The sequence below is a fragment of the Carassius auratus genome, chromosome 15 (assembly GCF_003368295.1).
Source record: "Carassius auratus strain Wakin chromosome 15, ASM336829v1, whole genome shotgun sequence".
In the NCBI taxonomy this organism is placed as follows: Eukaryota; Metazoa; Chordata; class Actinopteri; order Cypriniformes; family Cyprinidae; genus Carassius; species Carassius auratus.
The window spans coordinates 9,448,441-9,472,167 of NC_039257.1; the positions used below are offsets into that span (position 1 = coordinate 9,448,441).

Here is a 23,727-nt window from a genome sequence, read left to right on the forward strand (position 1 = left end):
ATATTCAGGTGTTCCAGCTCATCCTCAGCAAAAAGTGATTATGCTAATCCATTTTTAGGTGGCGCTGCATTTTATCTGTATTTGCTTGTGAGGGTTTGTCTGTAAATAAGAGGCATTGCATTTGTTTGTTATATATTTCATGCAATCAATGTGGAACTAAATGAAAAAAATGGCTTGAAATTATAGATTTTTTTTATTTATTTACAAAATAATATCACTAAATAAAGTTTTTTTCCTATATAAAAAATTATAATAATTATATATATATATATATATATTTACAAAATTACAAAAAAAAAAAATCCTTTTTTTAATTTTGTATTGAATTATTTAACAATAAAGATTCATTTCATATTCCACAGAGAAAGATCAAGTATATTATTCATAAAAATAAGCACCTAATTGTATCGTGTCTTTATAAATGGTTCCAGAGAGACACTAAAAAGGGCATGAGTCCAATAAATTTGCATTATATATGAACACTCTCGAGTTCACCCCATATGTTAAAAAATGTCATGTTGACTCTTCGTCTTAATTAAACTTAAATGCTGCAACGGTTTTCTTTTTGAGGTGTTCAGTACCATTTACCTTCTGATTGCCTGAATACTTTCACGAACAAAGCAAATGGGTGAATTCAAAGAGAAGAGCTTGATATTTACCATCACCTTTGATGTGGAATTATAATTGACCCACAAACAGGGAATTCAGCACCCAATTAAATGTGACAGGAACGAAGTTTAATGACACTTTCACTTCAAATTCCAGTCTGTTAGTTATGTGCCTTTGTTTGTGCATTATGCCACTTCATATAACGTTTATCTGTCATATCTTCTCTCATTCGATTGTCTTCATGAATTTATATCATATAATGTAAACATTTTCACATCCTATTTGTTTTCAATCTTTCTGACAGATTAACATCATGCATGAGAATCAGGCCCGTATGCTGATGGGTCCTCCTCAAAGCTCAAGCTTCTTCTCCTTCTTTCGTCGTGACCGCAGAGAGAGTAAAGACTGACGACCCACAACACCTGAGATCAACGCTACACCTGCTGGAGAGTTCATGTGAATGGTGAAAACCGTTGGGAAGGTTCCTGACAGCTGCGGCTTGGCTACAGATCTCTAGATTTCAGCTGATCGCTTCAGCCACCAGTTTGCCGTCTCAGCTATTTGATTAAACTGCCATCATGAAGTACAAGCCAATTACTGGGAGGAAAAGGCCAAACATACGGCATTTTTTTGTTCTCAAATGTATAAAAAATTATATTTTGGAAATCTTTTGGAGTTTGAGTCTTAAATGTGAATTCAGATGGACTCGTGAACACAAACTATTTTATTGTTAAGTGATGGATTTGTTGGTGCCAAATGTAAGATAAGACATGGCCAAATGAAAAACAAAGTACTTTTTTTTAACTTAAAACGTGTGATCTGTTAGTCTAGTGGGACATTTTTCATATTCTTTAGCATGCTGGGTTCAAATCCAGAACTTTGTCAAATTGTATTTTATTTTATATTTGCCTCTGAAACTGACAGACAGTCATTTTTGTATAGTAAAAAAAAAAACGACAGCATGTTCCTACATTAATCATGCAAGTTTAAATGTATTGATTGTTTTGGAAGTTGCATTTTAAAAACCATTTAAACTGGTTTTGTAAGTCACTACTATTTTCTAAAACTTACCTTAAAAGTTACTTAAAAGTTACCTGGAGAAAGATCAACTAAACATTGACAAGAATCATTTCCAGAAGCATGAACATGTGGACAAACTTTATATTACAAGCACAAATGGAGGTCTTAGTTTATCATTAGACAGTCCTCATCCAGAGCCAGTCGTCGATGCGCACTGTTTAGGCTTTTTAATGCGAATGCCTGTCAGTGATTTATTTTAAGCCGAAGCTGCTTGCTTGTTGGCGAAGAATCTGATTGAAAGATTTGTATTTTGTTGTATTTTGTCTTTACAAGACATGGTTGTCATGGTCACAAGGTGCTTTGCTCATGCATATTCATGTGTTGTGATGCACTTCTGCCAGAGCTAAAGCAAATGTGCGACTGCACCTTTCCTTTTCTTGTGATAGCAGCATGTACAGTAATGATGTGAGAAACTATTACACATCCTGGTAACTTACGTTTCTGGTTAGGCCTGGTTTAGTTTCACTCAACCCCAACATAGCTCGCAGTTCATAATAGGTGCTTTGTGCAATGAACTGACAATGAACTTGCCTGATGTATTTGCATGTTGGTTAGAGATATGACGTATGCCATTTTTAGCAATTAAAAGTTAAAACGGATGTTGTAATCCATAGACCATTTATAGCAAAGATATTCAAGACCCATTTTGGTAAATTAAGAGATTTATGTCATATTAAAGTGAGTGTTGCATTTTATGCTTGGCCTGTTATAACATGTATATATGATGCTTACATTGTAAAGTAATTAAAATAATCAATATTAATGTGCCACGTCAAATACTTAATATTAATTATTTTTCTTTTTTTTCACAAACTTTGTATGAGATCAAACTGTTTATGACCCCAGATCTATTTAGAGAAATATGCAGAAAAATCCAACCTACATTTTAACTTTTGGACCCTTTTAGTTTTGAAATCAGTAAAAGCAACATTTTAACAGAAAACAAAGATTTTTAATATGCCAGGTAATTTGTCCATTCGTAACTATAAGAAACACACCGACTTTCACCTTTTGACCCTGTCAGCTTGCCACAGCCGCTCACCTCTTGACCTGACAACAGATGCATCGCTATGTTTTTAACCTTTTAATGTTAACCTGCATGTCAAATGACCATCTATACCATTCCATAAAGCTCACGGGATTATACATTGCGTCAAGAATGACTTAAAATGTCACTTCATGTTTCCATCAGTTCCCTATAATGGAAGTCCCTCTGTTTATGTGTGCTGGTTTACATGATCCTGCAAAAGTGACATGTTAGCTGTTTCTTAATGACGTGATTAAAGCTTTGACATGAGGAAACACCAGACCTACAATTTTAGCATGTGTTAAATATGTTGCATGATGTAAATGGATATAATGAACTTTATCTCAAAGGTCAGATAAGGTGTGAAAGCATATCTATAATCCTAGGTGTTATGTAGGGGGGGAAGATTCTCCTCACCCTATATAGTTAGCACAGATGTTCAAATCATATATATTCAAATAGTCATCCACAAAGACACATTTAGATTCAATCAAATTAAAATACCAGTCTAAGGGATTATTTGTTAATTTCTTCTTTTTTCTGTTTTTGTCATTCTTTCTTGCTATTATTGAGAATGAACATCTTTGTGTATATTTGTCTATTAATTTGATTAAAATAAAAAAATGGTTACAGTAATAAAACCTATGGTAATGAAAAATGAAAAATTGGAATATTGATTCATAGCAACTCTGCATAACTGAGCACTCAGCTGTTCTTGTCTTCTGTCTCAGCTTTTTCCCTTATTTTAAGCCATCATTTCAGAGCCCCATTGGAAGTTCAGGCTCTCTAGGGGGCCATAGCCCCCCAGGGTGAGATTCACTGCATTAAATTGTCTAAGATTTACTCATAACAAATCCTTTTGGAAAATGTTGCTTTGGCCATTTTGAGCATATGCCTGTTTATTTCATTCTTTGAAAGTTTGGAAGCTTTTTGGATTTCGGTAATTCGTAAACCTTATAAATGGGATCCAAAGATTGTGTGCTTTTTTATGCACATCACTTCCAAAACCTTTAGCCACAAGAGAAATTATAAGGACGTGCCGTGTTTCTCATAAATAAACACCTTATAATTACAATATCAGTTTTGCATATTTTAATGAAGGAACGGTAAAATAGGCTCTTGATTGACGGGTGGAAATCTGATCCGGCGGAGGACAGTGGCAGCCAATGGGAAGCGGGGCGCTGGCTGTTTCTGAAGGGAGGCCCCTGGAGCAGCAGGCAGCGTGTGTGTGTTGACTCGAGCGCGGAGGAGAGGCACGAGAGCGCTTTCTCATTCAGTCCGGCGACACGTCCATGCATGAATGCGGTGCGTTTACTGGGGTGAGTGCAAGCTTTAAGTTTTACACCACATTCGACGCTTCAGTAAAACGTAACTAGAAACAGAAAAAAAGAGTTTCCAAAAGTCCAGTCCCTTAGGAGGATCGGCTCACCGCGTTACGCACGCACAGCACAGCAAAATATTTACATTAGGACACTTGCAACTTTATCTATAAAGTGTCACGGATCTGCTGCGTTTAATGTCTGTTTCACAATAGTCAGCATGTAGTCGGTCAAATGAAAGATATGTTTATGAATGGAAGCGCTGAATGCGCTCGAGCGCGCAGCAGTTCATGTTCCATCTCCAATAAATCGCTTAAAGTCAGTCTCCTACTTCAAAGGGTGATCGGACGGCGCGCTCAGAGTCCAACCGCTGCAGAATGGACGGACTTTACGACCAACAAGTGCCTTTCATAAAATCTCATGTAAGTCTGATGAAAGTAAATCAGTGCTGTCCATGATTTTAAATATGTATCTGTCATATAAGTGACCAGTGAGGAGAATCTGCGTTTTTTAAAGCCTAACGTGACAGTTATGCCATTTATATGTGTGTGATTCTTCAATTTAGGGAAACTTCTGGATTTATTTAGAAGACATTAATAATTATTGATAGTTTTAAAGTAGCTGTTAATTGTTCATGATCCTGTTATTAAGTATTAAACTAGTTATATACCAGAATTGCTATATTTTGGACTTTATAATGTCCCTTATATAAAACATTTAAGTTGTGTTAAAACAAGGGAAAATCTTTTTTTTTCACTTTTTCCCCTAAGAAAATCTTATTTTCAGTTCTGCAGTTTACATATTTAAAAATACAGTATTACACTTGTATTACAGTCACAAATGCATTTTACAAAATTATTGTACAAAAAAAAATATTATAGTAATGAGAAGTGAAGAAAAAAATAGAACTTCTAAAGCTAGGTATAATTATAAAACGGGTCAGTTTATCAAATGTTTCAAATAATAATAATAATAATAATAATAATAAAAATGTTTGTCAACTTTTTAGTAAGAACGAGACTTATTCAACATTTTCCTAAAAAAAATAATAATAATCCATCCAAATCAAAACACTTAAGGGTTGATCAAGGCCGTGATCATCTAATATAAAACACAGGTTTATATTTAATTTTTAAAAGTTTCAAACAAGTCAAAAGGGCCACTAACTAAATAATCTCTCATATATAAGCAATAAGCACGATGAGTGAAGCTGCAGTTGTGTGTTGCATGTCTTTCAAAAGCAAACTCTACACACTCCATCTTCATTTGAGACAATTGATCTGTTGCTTTCTGCTCAGAATCCTCGGGCAAAGACGTTCAACACGAGACCAGCGAAGGACAGGAAAAGAAAATTCATTAACTCTGACCTGGCGTTGGACACCGAGGGTAAGCACTCAGGTGTGGGTGAAAAAGACAATGTTCATTTCACGCCTTCTTAACATCTCGCAAAATGCAATATCGCTCATTGCCACCTGCACTCAGGGCTTTAAAATCTCAATCAGCTGCGCTCGCCTCAGTCTTCAGAGGGCTTTGAGACTGGATTCGAGAGGTGCTGGGGGTCAAAACTTATAATTAAAGCTTTGTACCTGTTGTTTCGCCTTCTCAAACTCTGCCGTCTTTGTTTTTTAGAGCTGTTTCAAGATCTCAGCCAACTTCAGGAGACCTGGCTCGCTGAAGGTAAGCTCTGGTCTGTTTACTTCAGTCTCGCTCGAAGGTTTCTCAGTGGTTGATCAAGCTTTTGTTTTGTAGCTGAAGAAGCGGAGAAAGCGTGGGGGGGTTGGGGGGGTTTGGGGGAGGGGAGCAAATATGCCTCAAGTTACAGACCTAATCTGCAGTCCAATTAATGCATCTGTAGCGAAGGCACTTGGCGTGTCATGCATACATTAGTGCTTGAGAAGAGCAGGAGTCTAGAGGGAGACCGAGGAGGTTCTACTTTGAGTGTCATCACAAATTACCAGAAGAACTTGCAGTCTCGCTCACTCTCTTCTCCTCTCGTCCGCTTTTGGCAGGAGCTAAGGCAGACGAGCCACCAACTCTCTCTCTCTCGCATGCACCCACACACGCACACCTTCTCGTTTCTTCTTCGTATCCCCCTCTTTCGTATTCTACTCCTCGTATATTAGGGTTTTCTTAGTTTTTCTTTATTTTTGTAACTCTTTTTGTTAAGGAGACGGAATGATGGTAGATCGCTTCAAGAGCTTAAACTTTTAGAGCTTTGTTTTTTTCCCCTAACTTTTTTTTTTTTTTTGGTTGCCTTTGGCAATTTTTTGTTTCTCATGGCAAGAGATGCTGGTTGTGGTCTAACTCAAACGTGATGCTGCAGGAGTTAAGCGCGAGTGTCTTCTTCCCATCTTGCTTGCAACACCGACCTTTAGGTTAGTAAATGCTTCACTCTTTGGTTGATTGTTAATATGTTTGGAAAATATTTTTATGCGGTGGAAATTGTACATTTCTTCCAATGTTAGTTAAAAAAATTAAATGGCAAACATTTTGATGTTAAAATGTTTTTTTTTTTTGTCATCAAAATGTAAAATTTATGTTATGTTCAAATTTTCTAAATGGTGAACTGTCAAATTTGATGTAAAAAATATAAGGTTTTACTTGTCTTCAAAATATTCATACTTTTTTGGCTTGTGCAGTTTTACTTTGTGATTTTTTGTGTTGCAAGTATGGTTAAAAAGTATTTTTTGCTGTTTGCAAAAAAGTTTTAACATTATGAAAATGTTGAGCAGCATACATTTAGAAAACCTTAAACTGATTATGTGCATGCAAATTAATTTTAATGGATAATCAGTTTTATTTTCAGAGTTAAATAACTTTTTTGTATTCTAAAAACAAAGTATAAATATTAATATATTGTTGGCTGCAATTAAACTATCATGTTTCCATTTTTAGAAGAATGTAAATAAGATTTGTGGGATTTTATTAATGTCATAAATAAATTTAGGCTAAAATAGATGACGCAAATCATGATAGACACAACAGCCTTTTGTCTGTTTATTGTAAAAGGCAATTTGGTTGAAAATTGAGAAGAAAAAAGTTGTTTGTAAAACCAATTTCAGCGCTTTGCATTTGTAAAATCGCATCTGCCTTTGGAGGAGCCTATGGAATGCATTTGCGTGCACTTTGGACAAAAAGAGGAAATGAAGTGTGTGTCTGTTTTCTGTTAGTGATCACATTACATCTGGCTTGTGTGACTGAATTTTTGAATGCCACATGAAAGTCTGACTTATGCAACTTAATCAAGTATCATTTTATGTAGCATCATCTCAAATATTGTCATTGAAATATATTTTAGTACAGCTGCACCAAAGACACTGTTGTGTGTTCTGGTCAACTCTAAAAACCAAACATCTGAAATATAAGCAGATAACCTAACATGTAAAATAGGACCTGCCCACCTGCATAAGGAAAGACAATCTTCATTTTTAATAGACCGCTTTTATATATTTTTTTTATATATTTAAAAATGCTTGCAGTATAATTGTAGATTTTAAAATTAAAAGTACGCTTTAGAACAGATTTCAGACTTTACTGTCCTTGTCGTGAGTTTGATTATGCCAAATCCACCTTAGGGCCTCTAAAAGAATTAGACATGACTTAAATATTTTAGTATATCCGGCAGGGGGAAAAAAAGTAGTCGCTGCAGTAGATATTACAGTGAGGAGTACAATTCAAACTGTCTTCCATCCATCAGCCGCAACGCCCAAAGATTCAGGATAAATTGCAGATAGATTTAATATATGACTTCCTGTCCATTAGAACCTAAACGAAGACCTAGCGGTTTCATTTCAGAGATTTATTAGCTCAGGTAATTGGAAAGAAGAGGAAGACTTATGAGCGACGGACAGAATTTCCGGCAGCGTAGACTAAAGAGCTGATGGCTCGTCATTTGATGTGCATGTGTCATTTTGGCCAGAGACAGCTGACAGTCACTTATTACGTCTAGAAAACTTACAAAAGACTTCATTGAATATGTCAAATCAGGATTTAGTTTATTGGCTCTGCATTGTTTTTTAGTGTAACCTTTATCTGATTTTTTTCTGCATCTTTTCCTCTTAGTTTGGCAGAGAGGTGATTATGAGTCTCTTTATGGAGCTGCAGTTTTCTTTTTTCTTTAACTGGTGGACATGCTCCAACACCTTAGCTAGCCTCAGGAGTGGTGCTGGGATCAGCTGTCCCATTCACAGGTTGACTCATTCACCCTGCTGAGAATACTGGCTGCTGCTCCCTTCCTCTCACCTTTTCTCTCTCTAACTGATCTTTACGCTACCTTTCTGACTCTTAATGCACTTGTTCATTCTCTTCTGATCTAGTGAGGGGATGGTTTAATATTTCTTTGATTGTGTTTGCTTTGGAACCAACCAGAGAAATGGTGGTGGGATTTCTTGTTGAGTTCAACCAGTAAAGATTGCTGCTGCGGTTGTGCTCAACAAATACTTTAAAGATAAACGGGTGCTGATTTGAAGTTATAGAACAGACTGGGGCTAGTTGTCACACATTTTACTCAAGTGAATAGTGTGGGATTATTTATGACAGCTGATTTCTGCATATATACAAACACACGTTTCTATTTATTATTTATTTCTATTTTAACCATTATCGCCCAGAAACATAATTTAATAAAAAAATAATAGAGTTAATAAAATACATGTGGAACTCCATGTTGTGAGTTGTCACAGAAAGACCCACAATTAAGTATTTTTTACCAAAAAATAAATGTAAAAAACAATGAAACAATACATTTTGAAACAGCAAAAATAAACAAAAATTACCTTACACACAAAAAAAATATCTAACCATTGTTTTGGCCCACAATATTAATATTAATATTTTTTTGTTGTTGTGTATGGTTTATAGAGTTTGTGCATACTTGCCATGGCATGAAATTTATATATTTTTAAAAATCTATTGTATTTTAACTTTTAAAATTTTAGTTACAATATATCCTCATTATGTAGTTGATTTTTATTTGAATTAGAGTTTTGACTTTAAAAAAAAAAAAAAAAAGTATTAAGATAAAACTTATGACAGCTGCTCTGAAAATAATTGTGTTTTTACTTTGAAATTGCCATTAAATAATTTCATAGAAACAGCAAGTGGTGAAATTCTGAAGTAGAACAACTACTAAAATAGATTTTATTGTGAAATCTACTCTTATACTGTATAAATGCATTACCATTTACACAGGAATTAGAAAACACTCCCTTTTCCAAAAAGAAAGCCGAAAAGCCAAGTAGCCGAGCAGAACTTGTTGCCTTACACAAAGTAAATGTCGATTTGTGCGTGTTGCGACTTGTTACTGTTGTTGTGAAAATGAAAATCCAATTTTAGCGCAGAGGAATAAACGTGCTAATAGCCCCGTGCAGCGAGGTCTTGTGCTCTCCTTTGTGTCGAGCTGAACAAGCAATAAACAGCAGAAGCCTTGCAAGAGTGCAAACGCATGTGATATAAACATGAATGTGCTTAATTGAGCTCCGTATGAAGGCTTCATTATTTTAGCATTAGCTACGAGAGAGGGAAAGGTAGGGGAACGTGCTCTGTTTGGACGGCTGCCGTCGCGGCAGGTACAGGTGCATTCACCAGTGGGGATGTGTCCCAATTAGACAGTGTGAACAATAGGTGTTTTCTCGCTGCATGGCTATCCTTATGAAGGCGCTGTGTAAAGCACATTTGATCACAAGGCAAGGTGTTTTTCCTTCGGTTGCCTGGTTTGTTTTATTTTAAATTTTTTATTATTCTCCTACTATTTTAAGACACAATTATGTCGAAGCGAAAGGCTGAGACGGATATGGGATGCATTTCACACGCGAGAGCCTGCTTTGTCCAGCAAATTAAATTACTGACATAATTAGAGGATATGTTTTTGTCTGTTTTAAACCAATAAATGTCTTCATGGGATGGTCTGAGAATTTCAAATCATTAGTGTTTCAATTACAGAGGATTATTCGAGGAAATAACTCATTAAAGTGATTATTAGAGTAGAGACTGTGTTAAAATGACTTAATATAATAATTATGAAAGAAAAATGTTTATTTACCCTTTTCTCTCTTGGTTTTCTCCCAGCTCAAGTTCCTGACAATGATGAGCAGTTTGTTCCAGACTTTCAGAGTGAAAACTGTAAGTGTGACCTTTTTTTTTCTTTTTTACTATGGCTCTACAAAATAACAGCTTATGTTTTGCAAAGTGACTTCAGACTCTAAAAGAAACTCAAATCGGAAGATTTTGTGCGAAAATTTGCCAAACGCAGTTCGCGTTTTGGTTGTTTGCGACATGTTGTCGCTCGTCGCTGTTGTTTCTGTGAATAAACAGAAAGACAGAGCGCGAGCGGTGTGTGTTCTCTAGGTTGTGTACCTTCTCAGTGAGTGCAGCCAGAAGCAATAGGCCTTTAAATGGGCATAGGAAGTAAAGTTGGCGCGCAGTGGCCGTGGCAGAGCCGGTGCCAGTGTCGGAAGTGGCATGGACTGAATGAGGCACAGTGGGGAGCGAGTCCAGCTTATGTCTTAAAGAGGAGCCAAAACAGACTCTGTTACTGAGGATGCAGGGGAGAAGAAGGGGGGCTTTGTCTTTCTAGAGAACTCAAGCTCATTAGGCAAATAAAATATACTAGTGTTTGCTGATAATGGGCCATTGTCCTGTAGACCCTCCTTAGACTTTACTGTGAGTGACAAAAGAGGAGTGAAATGTCACTAAAGGAAGCCTTTTTGTGTGTGTCGATATTTTAAAGTAAATATTCTTCCATTCCAATATGTATTTTTAAGCAAAAACGATGGAACTGCAGGGTGTTAGTTGGCATTGTCGGCAGGATAGTGGAGGAGAGGAGGGACAGGCAGATGGAGGTAGTGCGAGGGCATGGCGGTTGGGCTCTTGAACGGGCATCCTGGCCCTCCCATATGGGTCTGAGTCGACAATGCCAGTGGATCACTTCCGTTTCATGTGGTCCATTCCCACAAAACACCTCAAAATGGGATATACAGGGATAACACTGCCAGAAAATACACCTCTCAAACTGCTGCTGCGCACTAGACGTGTGTGGCCTGATGAAATCTAATTATTTGTATCATTTAAAGATTTGTAATATAAGGAATTGATGTTTTTAGCTAGCTAGGATGCATTACACTGGTTAAAAGTGACAGTACATGTATGAATAAATAATTTTAAATAAATTGAAAATAGTTATTTTGAGCTTTCTATTCATGAAAAAAATCCTGAAAAAGCAGCACAAGTGTTAACAATAATAAATTGAGCACCAAATCAGCATATTAGAAGTATTTCTGAAAACTGAGCACTACATCAGCGTACTTGGTTTCTGAATGATCATGTGACACTGAGTAATGCGGGCTTCTGAAAATTCAGTTTTGCATTCACAGGAATAAACTACATTTTAAAATAAGTAAATGTATTACTGTTGTACTGTATTTTTGATCAAGTAAATTCAGCCTCGGTGAGCGTTAAGTGCATGACAATCTTCCGACCCCACATTTTTGAATGGTAGTGCATATATCTTTTCTCTTTTAAATGCATATGTAATTGTTAAGATAACTGGCGGTGGTACTGTAAAAGATCAGTCATTTAAAACATTAATATAATAGTGATTTGTGGCTGGGGAAGTGTGAGCAAACAGTGATTATATTTGAGTTATTTGCCCTATTGTAAAGGCCGTCGTAATTCAAGCTCAGTGTTTAAGAAGAAGGTGTGACTGAATCTATTATCAGCGAGTAACAGTCAACGAAGAGGTGAGAGTGAGAAAGAGAGAAGGGTGAGAAAATGCACGACCATCAGCACAGAACAAAAAAAAAAAAACAGTATGACACTTAGAAACAGTTGTGAGTTTTACACAGATTCACATTTATGCAACACAGGGAGCAGTGAAAATGGTGTTCAGTAACATTATGAATGGACTTTTGGCAGAGAAAAGACTATTGATTTATGAAAATCAAATCTATTAGAGCGCAACTTTGAGGAAAGAAATTTTGAGGAATGGAACATGAATGTTTAGCAGAAGCAACATCATAACAAGGGAAATAATTTGTGAATATTTTGCATAAGAAGTTAAGTGTCAGAAATGAATATTGTGCTGTACTCGAGATGTTCTTTTTTTTTTGAGGTGTTGCAATTTTTTTTTTTGCACTTCAGTTGATATCTGACATACTCAGGGGGTTTTAAATGCATCTCATAAATTGCAAGGACACAAAAAATTGAAAGTAAATGTCATAAACGACTTCTTGAAAATGTTGTCCATTAACACCAATCGATGAACGTGTAATTGTTGCAATCCTGGATTGACATCCTGCACGTATGACGTCCTGTGATGCTAACAGATTTTGTATTGATTCGTTTACTCGTATTCCTTTGCGTAAAATCAATTATGGCATTTTTTTCCTCTTCATCTGTCTACGTGCTTCTTAATATGGTCCGTCAAGAAGTCTTCTCAAGTATAAATTATTCATCCATACTGCTACTTTTAGAATCCACTATCATGAACATCGACACATCCTAACACGACCATTTAAAATCTCAGAAGGCTGCCAAATAAATGAATGTTTTCTACTTTAGACATCGATTTTTTTTTTATTCTTAACTTTGAGATTACACCACTTGAATCAAATAAATGAAGTACTTTCTATGTATGCTTTTATTCTTCTTCCCTTTTTTCATGTTTTCAAAGATTACCTTTAGAAGCAGAAATGTTTAAATACATTAGTAATCAGCAAATTACTGAATGTCAAGAATCTAATCCCTTTGTGCTGAAGAAAACCAATATTGAATTTACTTAAATGTGCATTAAAGATGTTTTTAATGGAATTTGGTTACTGAATTGGTGCAGATTCATATTTCAAAGTATTTTATTACATATCCACCTGTCCTTGTTTATGTGAGTTGCAAGAAACACAAACTTTTTGCATGCAAACAGAATTCTTATGATTTTTAGTGAATGCATAAAAATATGTAGACGTTGTAAAGTCTTCTCAACTTCATCTGCAGATGCCTTGTGTCAGTGAGAGAATGATTGCAGTTTAACATGACACTTCTGCATCCTTTGAGTAATGAATATAGTGAGGATCTTGGTGTTGTGTTTAAACATCTATGCGCTTGTCTCTTTCTCAGTGGCGTTCCACGGGCTGCAGTTGAGGATAAAGAGAGAGCCCCACAGTCCGTGTACTGATCTGGGCTCAGCCTGCAGTCAGGAGAGGCCCTTCAGGATCCACTATGGGGAGAAGTGCCTGTATAACATCAGGTAGCATTCAGAGAAATTCAATAATCTTGCATGTGACACTAAATGGCTGTATAACTCACATGCATCAAATGTTATAAAAAAAATACCAGTAGTAACGAGACGAACGCTAGACATGCTAGACTACGACGTCCGTGTGAAACCATAAGTGTTTTTGCACCAAAGCAGTGAAAAATCAACTCTAAACTTTATACTTTCAGCTTTCAGAGAGACACTCACATCACATAATTTGATTTGCAAATTCAGCATCTGGAGTGAGAGAGTTAAGTGATAAATGGTCCGAATATGTCTACATACATTTGCAATAACGCTACCATTTAACAAAATATTTTTACCTATTATTTGTCAATTTAGGTTGTTATTTTCCTAATTACAGATGTTTTGTGTAAAAAAAAAAAACGAATTTCTGAATGCAAATGTTGGGTTTGTTAATCACGCTGCTTGTGACGCTGAATTCTTTAGGGCTTTGCATAAAGCACAAATTCACCTCCGACACTAAGGTGTTACAGTGGGTGTGTGTTTCACCTTTTATATGTGACTTAAGGCTGAATAAAAGCACAGACGTTCATTTGACAGAAGAGCACTAAAGCAGATGGGGTCTTGGCATAGATGTGACTTTTCAGCCTGAGCCAAGAATAGTCTTAAAGATTTATGGTAGAAAGAAAAAAAACAAGCACAATAATAATAGTTTTCCTTTAGTTATTTACTCAAAGGCAACAGTATAGCAGGTGCTGTTCAGAATGATTTGAATGAGATCCACCTGAAATTGGAAAGGGGGAAGAAAACACAAAATTACGCTACGGTGCATTAAGTCCAATAAATGGCTTTTCCACTTGGACAAGCGTCTATGGCAAACATGGTTGCTTGGTTACAGTCATCTTCCTATTGATTTGATTTTAAATTTATGACATTTCACTTAGATGTTTTATTTCGCTGGAGGAGCCAACTTGCCCTCGTATTGCAGATGGCACTCAAGCTGAACCAACAACCTTTGTGATAATGATGTTCTCATCGGAGGTGCTTGGGAGATTGTCAAGCCTCATAGAAGCCTGTTCCTTCCTTGTCTTTTAATGTTTCTGAATGGAGTGTAATTGCGTTATGGTTCATATCTGACAAGATATCAGGTAGTTTCTCTTTGGTACCTTGTTGATTGTGGCATGTGTAAAGGGTGGAGAGCTGAATGGATAAAGGATAAGTGTAGGGAATTGTGGGATTTTTTGTTAGATTATGGAACTATGTGAACAATTCCTGCATGTAAGAGGTCAAAAATGTAAAGTTTATATATATATATATATATACATATATATATATATATATATATATATATATATATATATATATACTTTACATTTTTGACCTCTTACATGCAGGAATTGTATATATAGTTCCATAATCTAACAAAAAATCCCACAATTCCCTACAATTAATAATACAATAATTGTATATATAGTTTAAAATTCTGGTGTCAGTAAGATTAGTTTTTTAATCAGTTTAATTATTTTATTTAGCAGCAATGGATTAAATTGTTCATATAATACAGTAAACACATACTGTTTCAAAAGATGTGTTTCAAATAAATGCTGCTTTTTTAACGTTCTGTTTATGAGAGAATCCTGGATAAAGCTTAATGGTTTCCACTAAAATATTGAGCAGCACTGTTTTCAACATTGATAATAAAAACGTTTCTTGAGCAGTAAATCAGCATATTAGAATGATTTCTGAAGAATCATGTGACACTGCAGACTGGAGTAATGATACAGTTTGAAATATATTAAAATAGAACACAGTTATTTTAAATTGTTATAATATATTTTAAAATAATACTGCATTTACTGTATTAAATAAGAGATTAACATAAGAGATTAACCCCAAACTTTTAAGCAGTAAATTAAAATCATATTTTAGTAATAATATATATTTATTTTAATTGTAATGTATTATTGTTGTCATTACTGTATAAATTATAATTGTAATATCTTCGATCTTGTGAATATTTTTTTCACAGTGGTTCAACAGATAAATAAAATGTCATACAGTCTGCTATTATACACACACACACACACACACACACACACACACACATATATATATATATATATATATATATATATATATATATATATATATATATATATATATGTATATATATATTTCCTCCCACAGGTGATATAATGCAGGAGGCGGGGCTCTACCGTATATATTTTCTCCTCTTTAAAAATATGTAATTCAAAAGATATAAAAACACATTTAAAAAATCGTTTCCAGCCATTTTTGAAGTATCAGTTTAGCATGCATTATAAAGTATGCTGCAGACAAAAAGTTCTAGCGTTTATGTTTTTTTAATTTTTTTAATTTTCCAGCAGTAAAGTCGAGCACGGTCTCATAATAATCTCAGTAGCCTGAAAGGCCCTCAGGAAAGACTAACTTAAACTGCTCTTGTTCCCTTGTGTCTCCAGTGCCTACGAGCAGAAGCATCCCTCGGGAATGAAGGCCTCCAGCCCAGTGTCTACCCCCTGCAGCACGCCCGTGTCCCCTGGCCAGCATGCGTCTCCCACTGCCGCCCCCACCCCGAAACCAGACAGGACGTACCCTCACCTCGCACCCCCACAGCCCCTCCCTGACAGCGCTTACCCCATGGACCACAGGTACTGCCAATTACCAAAACACTTCAGACAGACAGACAGACAGATAGACAGATAGACAGATAGATATCATGCGTGATACTTATTCTATTCAGTGTTTTGTACAGATTTCGGCGGCAGTTGTCGGAGCCGTGTCATTCGTTCCCCTCTCCTTCGATGTCGCGGGACGGACGGCCCATGTATCACAGACAGATGTCAGAACCCAGCATCCCCTTCCCTCCTCAGGGGTTCAAGCAGGAGTACGGCGACCCCCTCTTCGAACATCCGGCCATGGTGGGGGCACCCCAGCTCCCCCAGACGTACCCACACTCCATGATGATCAAACAAGAGCCTCGCGACTTCACCTACGACTCAGGTGAGTTTCCATTTACAAGTCTGCTAATACTGACAGAGCGGTATATTGCTCGATTTGTAACATTTCTACAAAATGTTAGGTCATGCAACTCTTTTCAATATTGATAATAAAAAGAAGTGTTTACTGAGCTCCAAGTCAGCATATTAGAATGATTTCTGAAGGATCTCGTGACACTGAAGACTGGAGTAATGATGCTGAAGATTCAGCTTTTTAAAATATATTACAATAGAAAACAGTTTAAAGTGTACAAATATTACACAATACTACTGTATTTTGTACAAAAAAAAAGAAAAAACATGAAAAGACCCTAAAGTTTAAATAACTACACAGAAAAAAAAGAATAGAATAAATAGGATACATTTTTAATAAATAAATAAAGCATGAATTATAAGGATATGGAGACAGTATGTACTTCACTGAACTAACAGGAAACAGTCCGAAGATCATTTTTCTTTCGGGTACTCATACAGCCAGATAGCAACTTTATTAGGGACAGGGAGGTTGATAGAATTAGCGTGTTATTAGGAAATTTGGGCCTGATCTCATTTCCTGAGGGCCTGGCTGGAAAGGAGAGGGGCCCCTAATCTCTCCCCCAGGGGCCCCCAGGCTGTCGGCCCAGCTCTGGCATGAATGAAGAGGCTTTTGGTTTTCATTCATAAAAAATGGAGGTGGAAGCAGCCGCCTGTCAGGAAAGAAGGCAGCGCTGCTTCTCAGCTGTTTCCTGTTGATTATGTAAATCTGTAAAATATAACCTGAAGGGAATAGCAGTAATACTGGGGCCTTTTCTGTTTAAAAAATGCCAATGCAACATCATCTAATTTATAATTTTTTTTTAAACAAAATGTTTTTTTCTGAAATTAATGTTACAAAAGACCATTAGTTTATGTTATACTTTGTACTATATGCTTTAGTAACAAAATAAAAGTTATTCTTATTTTTAGTCAATAACATTTTTTTATTATATTAAAATGAATATATAGAACAGATTTTCTGACAGTTCCTAAAAATCATAGTGGTATTTAAAAAATGTAAGATTTTTTTGCAGGTACATACAGTCCGCCTTAACTTTTACATTGTATGTCGATATTATTATCTATAACACATTGACCAATTATTATCTATGAAATTAGACACACTTAAAGTTGACAAATGAAGTGATGAGAGCTTTGTGAGTGCGAGCGATTTGTCTGCATTAGTTCTTTACATCAGTGGAGGAGATCATCGACATGTTTTGCATCCCCTCCAAGCCATTTAAAAGAATTTATTCTGCCTCATAAAAGAGCTTGTTTGTTGTGAGCTGTGTAAGGACTGGGCAGTCAGCGGCTAATTTAATCAGTGGTAATTTCCTTGACAGGCTCATTACTTGAATGAAACCCTGAGAGATCTTTATAGGTCCAAATGAACAGGGTTAGATGTTTTATGGAGCATTCACTTAAGCTGTCTTGCTCTGCTTTGATTGAATCACAGCTCCAACAAACAACATGACTGACGCGGAGCACAAGGCGTCCACTGCGGTTCATCCTCACAAATCTGTTGTCCATAATGTTTAACCAACTCTTTTGAATAGAAAATGTGATGTTGTCCTAGGGATCTTTTTCCCCCCATTGTCTGGCAAATAAATGAATACATAAATAAATATAAGGTTTAGTGTTTAGCTGTACCCATGCATATTTTTTCCACTTTTTAAAATGCTTTGTGTGTGTGTGTGTGTGTTGTTTTCCTTTTTCAGAAGTGCCTAGCTGTCACTCTGTGTATCTTAGACAAGAAGGATATCTGGCCCACAATAACAGAACAGAGGGTAACTCTCCACGCAGTATAATATATTTGATCTTATATGGCTATTTTATTATTTGAAATGTCTAATTTGAAGATGTGTTTAATGTATAAATTAATATTACAATACCTCAATACCTAACAATATCTCAATGTCTTCATTCAATAGGATGTATGTTCGACAAAGTTGCAAGGCACTTCTATGATGACACTTGTGTGGTACCAGAGAAGGTTGAAAGTATGTATTTATTTATCTACTTATATTTATGTTCTGAGTTAAATATTATTTTTTAAATAATAAGTTGACTCTTTACTGTATATTCATCTATAGTCTTGAATACTATATGAGCCTCCAACATGTAACTTGTAATGTAATTGAAAACTGTGCCATCGCTTTACTTTGTTTTTTTTTATGCCCAGTTTGACCATGATAATGGCTAGTCCATGTGAGGCTATGTGAGCTTACATCCTTTGTAATTTTAACTCCCACAGGTGATATAAAGCAGGAGGCGGGGCTCTACCGTGAAGGCCCGACCTATCAGAGACGAGGCTCACTGCAGCTATGGCAGTTTTTGGTGGCCCTATTGGATGACCCCTCAAACTCACACTTCATTGCGTGGACAGGCCGGGGCATGGAGTTTAAACTCATTGAGCCAGAGGAGGTACTTACTAGCCTCAAAAGTACATTTTTTTAACCAAGATTTTATCTGTATTGACATTTCATTTTCATTCATTTCATTTATTTATTCTCTTTTCATGGTAATGCAACACAAAATACCACAACAACAAACCAACAAACACACAAAAAATACATTCCATGACAAGAAGAACAGGAGTAAGATGAAAAAAAAAAAATCTTATAAACTCCTACCCCATTCTTATATTAAGAAAATTACAAATTACAAATTAGAAAAGTTAATTACATTACATTAATAAAAGTATTTTTTTTTCTAAAATATAACCCAGTATAAAACCCAGTTTTTTAATGGAACAATTTATTGAGTCTATATTTTTTAATGCTCAGTTTTTTTTTTTTTTTTTTTTTTTTGTGCTAAATATCATATTTGATACTGCAGGTTTTTATGGTTCATATATTAAGAAATAAGAGATTATGGAGCTCATATTTGTGGAAAAATAAAAAAGCCTCAGTTTTATTCAGAGCCCCACATTAAAACAAATATGCTACAGTTGCTTTTCAGCAAAGTTTAAATCATGCTGATAATTTTAAGGCTTTTTACATTTTGTGCATCAAACATGATAGCCTACAGTTGGCTTTATAGGGTTAAAATAATTTTAGGACATGATATAGTGCTTAATTACATCATTATCTGATTATCATTAATAAAAAATAAATAAAAAAATCTCCAGGCTACATGCAAGTTTTGATTCCTAGAGAGACTCTTTATTTGTTTGTTCAAAAGCGCCTGTCATGTCCATCCAAAAAATAAAGTATTTCAACATGTCCACTCTCCAAGATGTCCGAAGTGTTTGGAAAGCATAGACAGAGGTGTGTTTGTGTAAAGTGTCCGCAACAGTGGGATTTGTTATTCCTGTATGTGTGTGTGTGTTTACTGGCGTTGGTCCACAGGGCAGCTGTAGGGAACAGGGGAGTCATTCATGCCATCAGGTGACTGTGGGCCGTTGGGATTGTCTGGGCGGGTGCAAGGCGTGAATGAGCCGCAGTAGAGTGAAAAAGGCCCACAGCGCCGGGCTCTGGGAGAATGGTGGGAGGGAGATTTGAAAAGGAGGGGGGCACAGGTGGGTGGTCGTGCGGACAGGTGCAGGAACATCTGCCACAATCTGCTGTTCCTAATGAACACATCTCTGTCTAGAGGTATGAGTACACTCTGACAGGGTTTAGCTGCAGACACGTCAGTGCTTTGTTTTTGAGGAGGGCCCTTGTGTGAGGTAGTTTAGTTGGTGTTAGGTCTTATTTGTGTATTATGTTTTGAGCGAAACTTCTGTGTTTTAGAGAGTACCTTCATTTGTAACGATGTATTCCCTTCACTTCAAAGGTGGCACGACGTTGGGGAATTCAAAAGAATCGGCCTGCCATGAACTACGACAAACTTAGCAGATCGTTGCGCTATTACTATGAGAAAGGCATCATGCAAAAGGTAATACAGGCTTTTGATACATCACATCACAACTGGTTTTTATACTTTCAAAATACTGTCCTTTTTACATATATTGACTTTTTTCATAATAATTACTTTTTAATAATGCTAATGACTTGTTTAATATCTCAAACACTAATAGGAAAATGTAATGCTCAGCTGCAGTGGTAAAGTCTAAATACACTTTTGTTCAAAATTAACATTTATAATGTTGCAAAAGATTTCTATTTCAAATAAATGCTGATTTTTTTTTTAATTGTTTTTATAAATATATAAATAAATTTTAAACTGTAAAAATTTGTAAAAAAAAATATTACTGTTTTAACTTTTCTTGGTGAGGCTTTTTAAAGAAATTTGTTAAAAATCTTAAAGTGAAAATTTTTTTTTTTAGGATATTTAAAGCAAAAATGGTAATTCATAGTGAACAATCAAACATCCAAATTTCGACTTGAATGTAGTGTAAATTCTGTTTTTTTTATATACATATTATTGTTCTAAAACAATTTAATTATTTTTTTGTGTGTGTTTTAATTGTTATACCTATATACGTAATTTTTATGACCGCATATTATTTAAAAATGTCAAGGAATATACTGTATTTAAATGTTTTTTTATTTCACACTGAATGACGCTGAATATTCACACTGAATATGTACACACACACACACACACACACACACACACACACACACACACACACACACACACACACACACACACACACACACACACACACACACACACACACACACACACACACACACACACACACACACACACACATATATATATATATATATATATATATATATATGACTTATAAGGGATAGTTCAGCCAAAAATGAAAATTATGTAATTAATTACTTAATCTTGCGTCATTCCAAACCCATAAGACCTTTGTTAATCTTCAGAACACAAATTAAGATATTTTTGATGAACTCCGAGAGCTCTCTGACCCTCCATAGACAGCAAAGGGTACTACTACGATCAAGGCACCGTAATGTAGTTAGGACATCATTAAAATTGTGACATCACTATTCAGCCGTAATTTTACGAAGTTACGAGAAAACTTTTTGTGAGCAAAAATAAATAATAATAATTACTTTATTCAACAATTCTCCATGTCACCCTATAGCGTAATTTTGAAAGAAGTATCATGATGCATGCCCGATTGCACGTTTTGATACGCATGCAAACAACAGCGTAAGCGTGTGGTGCATGCACTTAGCCTTGCTTACATTCAGAGGCAATCACCTTAAAAACTAAGTTTAAAGGCATGTTATTTGTCAACTTCAAAAAAACTCTTTTAATGCAAGTCATAAAAAAAAAGTAGTCCTTGCACTGTTGAAATGTATAGTAATATTCTGCTTTCTTGACTCAAAGGTGGCAGGCGAAAGATACGTGTATAAGTTTGTCTGCGACCCCGAGGCTTTGTTCTCCATGGCCTTCCCTGACAATCAGCGTCCGGTGCTGAAGACCGACCTGGAGCGGCAGATCAACGAGGAAGACACCGTGCCGTTGTCACACTTCGATGAGAACATGGCGTACATCCAAGAGGGCGGCTACTGCAATCCGCACCCGTACAACGAGGGCTACGTCTACTGAAAACTGCTACCGGCCGTTCGAAAACAAAACAAACTTTCAGACTTACCCCTCATTTCCTTCAGTCATTCCCCAGGATAAAAGAGAGCACTTTATGGACAGAGGATGATGGCAGTGTGTAAACCTACAAACGTACCGGTGTAATTACGTTAGATGCTCCTTTGGTGTTTTTTGTTGCTATTGAATGGGATGGGATGTTTCAGCATGCCGGTTTCTCACAGTGAAAGACTCTTGAGGGCAAACGGCCTCTTTTTTGAACTATTTAGACAGGTTAGAGTCTGGAGCACGTGAGTGGAAAAAACCCAACCTCTTCTACCATTGAAACTCTTGGATTGTTTGTGGAGCGCTTTGTTATTTTCGCACAGTTTCACAGCATTTGTTTTCTCCCCCTTGGTGTCAAACTGAGTAAATAATACAGTGTATTACTATGGAAATAAAATCCTTAAAACTCTCCATCTCAAAGTGAGCACATATCTGAATTGAGTAAACGGCCCTTATACATGTTCAGGACCCATACAGTGATTAATTACTAGCACAGTTACAACAAACGACTGATTCAAGTGTTTTCTGAAACACTAATATTCAAGTTATACCCATATATTCTCCTATGAATATAATGTCTTAGTGGAGGGAAGATGCAGGTAATTTTCTCAACAGATTATTTCTTCTTTAATTAAAAAAAAAAGTACAAAAAAATAAAATGAAAAAAAAAAATCCCATGACAGCATGATTTTCTAATACTACAGTACACAGTGTTTCAAATACAGCATTTGAAAATCTATTTAAATGAACATCTGTATACTTAAGTAACAATACAGTATAATTAACACCGTATTTCACTAAATATGACTTTTTGATCAAAATATTATCAAAAGCGCCTATAGCTATCAAATAGTTATCATCAGACAGGCTTCACATGTGTCCATGACATCATTCTTTTTAAAGCTACATTTCTACTATTAGAGTGACAAATTGCTTTTTTTTTATTAGGAAAAAAGTGGATGTTGGTCCATTATTCGCTATCCATGCCATCACTGAAAATATAAAACATGTATATTCAGGTTAATGCACCTCAATGCTGCTTTTCGTGTAAATCTAGTCACATATGATCAGACGGCAGCTATGCCCGGCAGTACATTCATTTTATTTATTTTTTTTCATTGAAAAAAAAAAACACACACACACACACACACAAAAAAAAACGTCAGTGTTTATTGAATGTAAAAAATATATACATAATTGCGAAGGGAATGGCAATAGCTACACTTCTGTAATAAAATAGTGTTGAAATACAACTGGGTTGGTTTTTTTTATTGCTGTTGTTGTTTTTTCTATGCACAATGTGATTTTTGTCAATCTTGGTCTCATATTTCAATCACAAAAACAGCCAAGCAAATAAGCAATGTTGTTCCCTATAGATAATGATTTCATTCAGGTTCCAAATACAAAGTTATTAATTCAAATGGTTGTCCAAATCAACTTTTTTTTTTTTTTTTTTTTTACTGACTTTTTACTGTATTGATCCTTTCCACTCACACAAACACACAAAATAAATGATAAAGCAAAATGTAACCACTTTAATTTGTTGCTTACATTTTGCTTTATCCTTTAATTTGCTGAATTTTAGTTCTTTGAAATGTCACTTACAAAACAATACCATGATAAATTTGAAATTACGTTGGTATTACCAACATTTGTTTGAGCGGTGCAGACAAACCGTCATCCTTTATACGCTTATACAAACCCATCGTCACAACAACACAGTGGTAAACAAGCCTGACAACTGTGTCCCATAATATCAAGCACACCCTGGCCCAAAGCTGTGGTCAAATTTGGCTGTTAAAACGACTGTCACGGTTACCAAAAAAGCACAAATGACTGTGGTTTATTCAAACATCTCCCATTAAAATCTCATGCAAAACCTCTCAGCGTTCGAAGTATGTGGAAGGAAGTGCTCTGGAGACTGAG

The 23,727-nt window shown here is 35.7% G+C and overlaps 2 protein-coding genes across 9 annotated transcripts in view; both read left to right on the top strand.

Moving 5' to 3' along the window:
• dgkb (diacylglycerol kinase, beta) overlaps positions 1-1,345 on the top strand; it is a 42,466-nt gene extending 41,121 nt beyond the window's left edge. For all 4 annotated transcript variants that reach the window (XM_026282163.1, XM_026282164.1, XM_026282166.1 and 1 more), the window contains one exon: positions 914-1,345. In XM_026282163.1, coding sequence (XP_026137948.1) covers positions 914-1,018 — 105 coding nt within the window. In that variant the 3' untranslated portion in view covers positions 1,019-1,345. The remainder of the gene's footprint in view (positions 1-913) is intronic.
• Positions 1,346-3,871: 2,526 nt separating this feature from the next.
• Positions 3,872-22,209, top strand: etv1 (ETS variant transcription factor 1). Of its 5 annotated transcripts, none has more exons than XM_026282171.1 (13): positions 3,872-4,035; positions 4,374-4,457; positions 5,334-5,421; positions 5,665-5,712; positions 10,102-10,155; positions 13,144-13,273; positions 15,727-15,915; positions 16,008-16,267; positions 17,997-18,065; positions 18,210-18,278; positions 18,533-18,702; positions 20,056-20,157; positions 21,541-21,762. In XM_026282171.1, exons 1-13 carry the CDS (start codon positions 4,009-4,011, stop codon positions 21,760-21,762), a joined length of 1,512 nt encoding a protein of 503 aa, XP_026137956.1. In that variant the 5' UTR covers positions 3,872-4,008. The 5 variants fall into 5 exon arrangements, with proteins under 5 accessions (XP_026137956.1, XP_026137959.1, XP_026137958.1 ...); XM_026282173.1 differs by having other exon boundaries at positions 3,874-4,035; positions 16,020-16,267; XM_026282172.1 differs by lacking the exon at positions 4,374-4,457 and adding an exon at positions 6,320-6,410 and having other exon boundaries at positions 3,882-4,035; positions 16,020-16,267.
• The last annotated feature ends 1,518 nt before the right edge of the window (positions 22,210-23,727 follow it).

Bases quoted from the DNA above. Each gene is read 5' to 3' on its own strand.
- etv1 (XM_026282170.1), top strand. From the start codon at position 4,013: ATGAATGCGGTGCGTTTACTGGG. The intron at 15,916-16,007 runs GTACTGCCAATT...TATTCTATTCAG, and splicing joins GCTTACCCCATGGACCACAG to TGTTTTGTACAGATTTCGGC. The intron at 20,158-21,540 runs GTAATACAGGCT...CTTGACTCAAAG, and splicing joins AGAAAGGCATCATGCAAAAG to GTGGCAGGCGAAAGATACGT.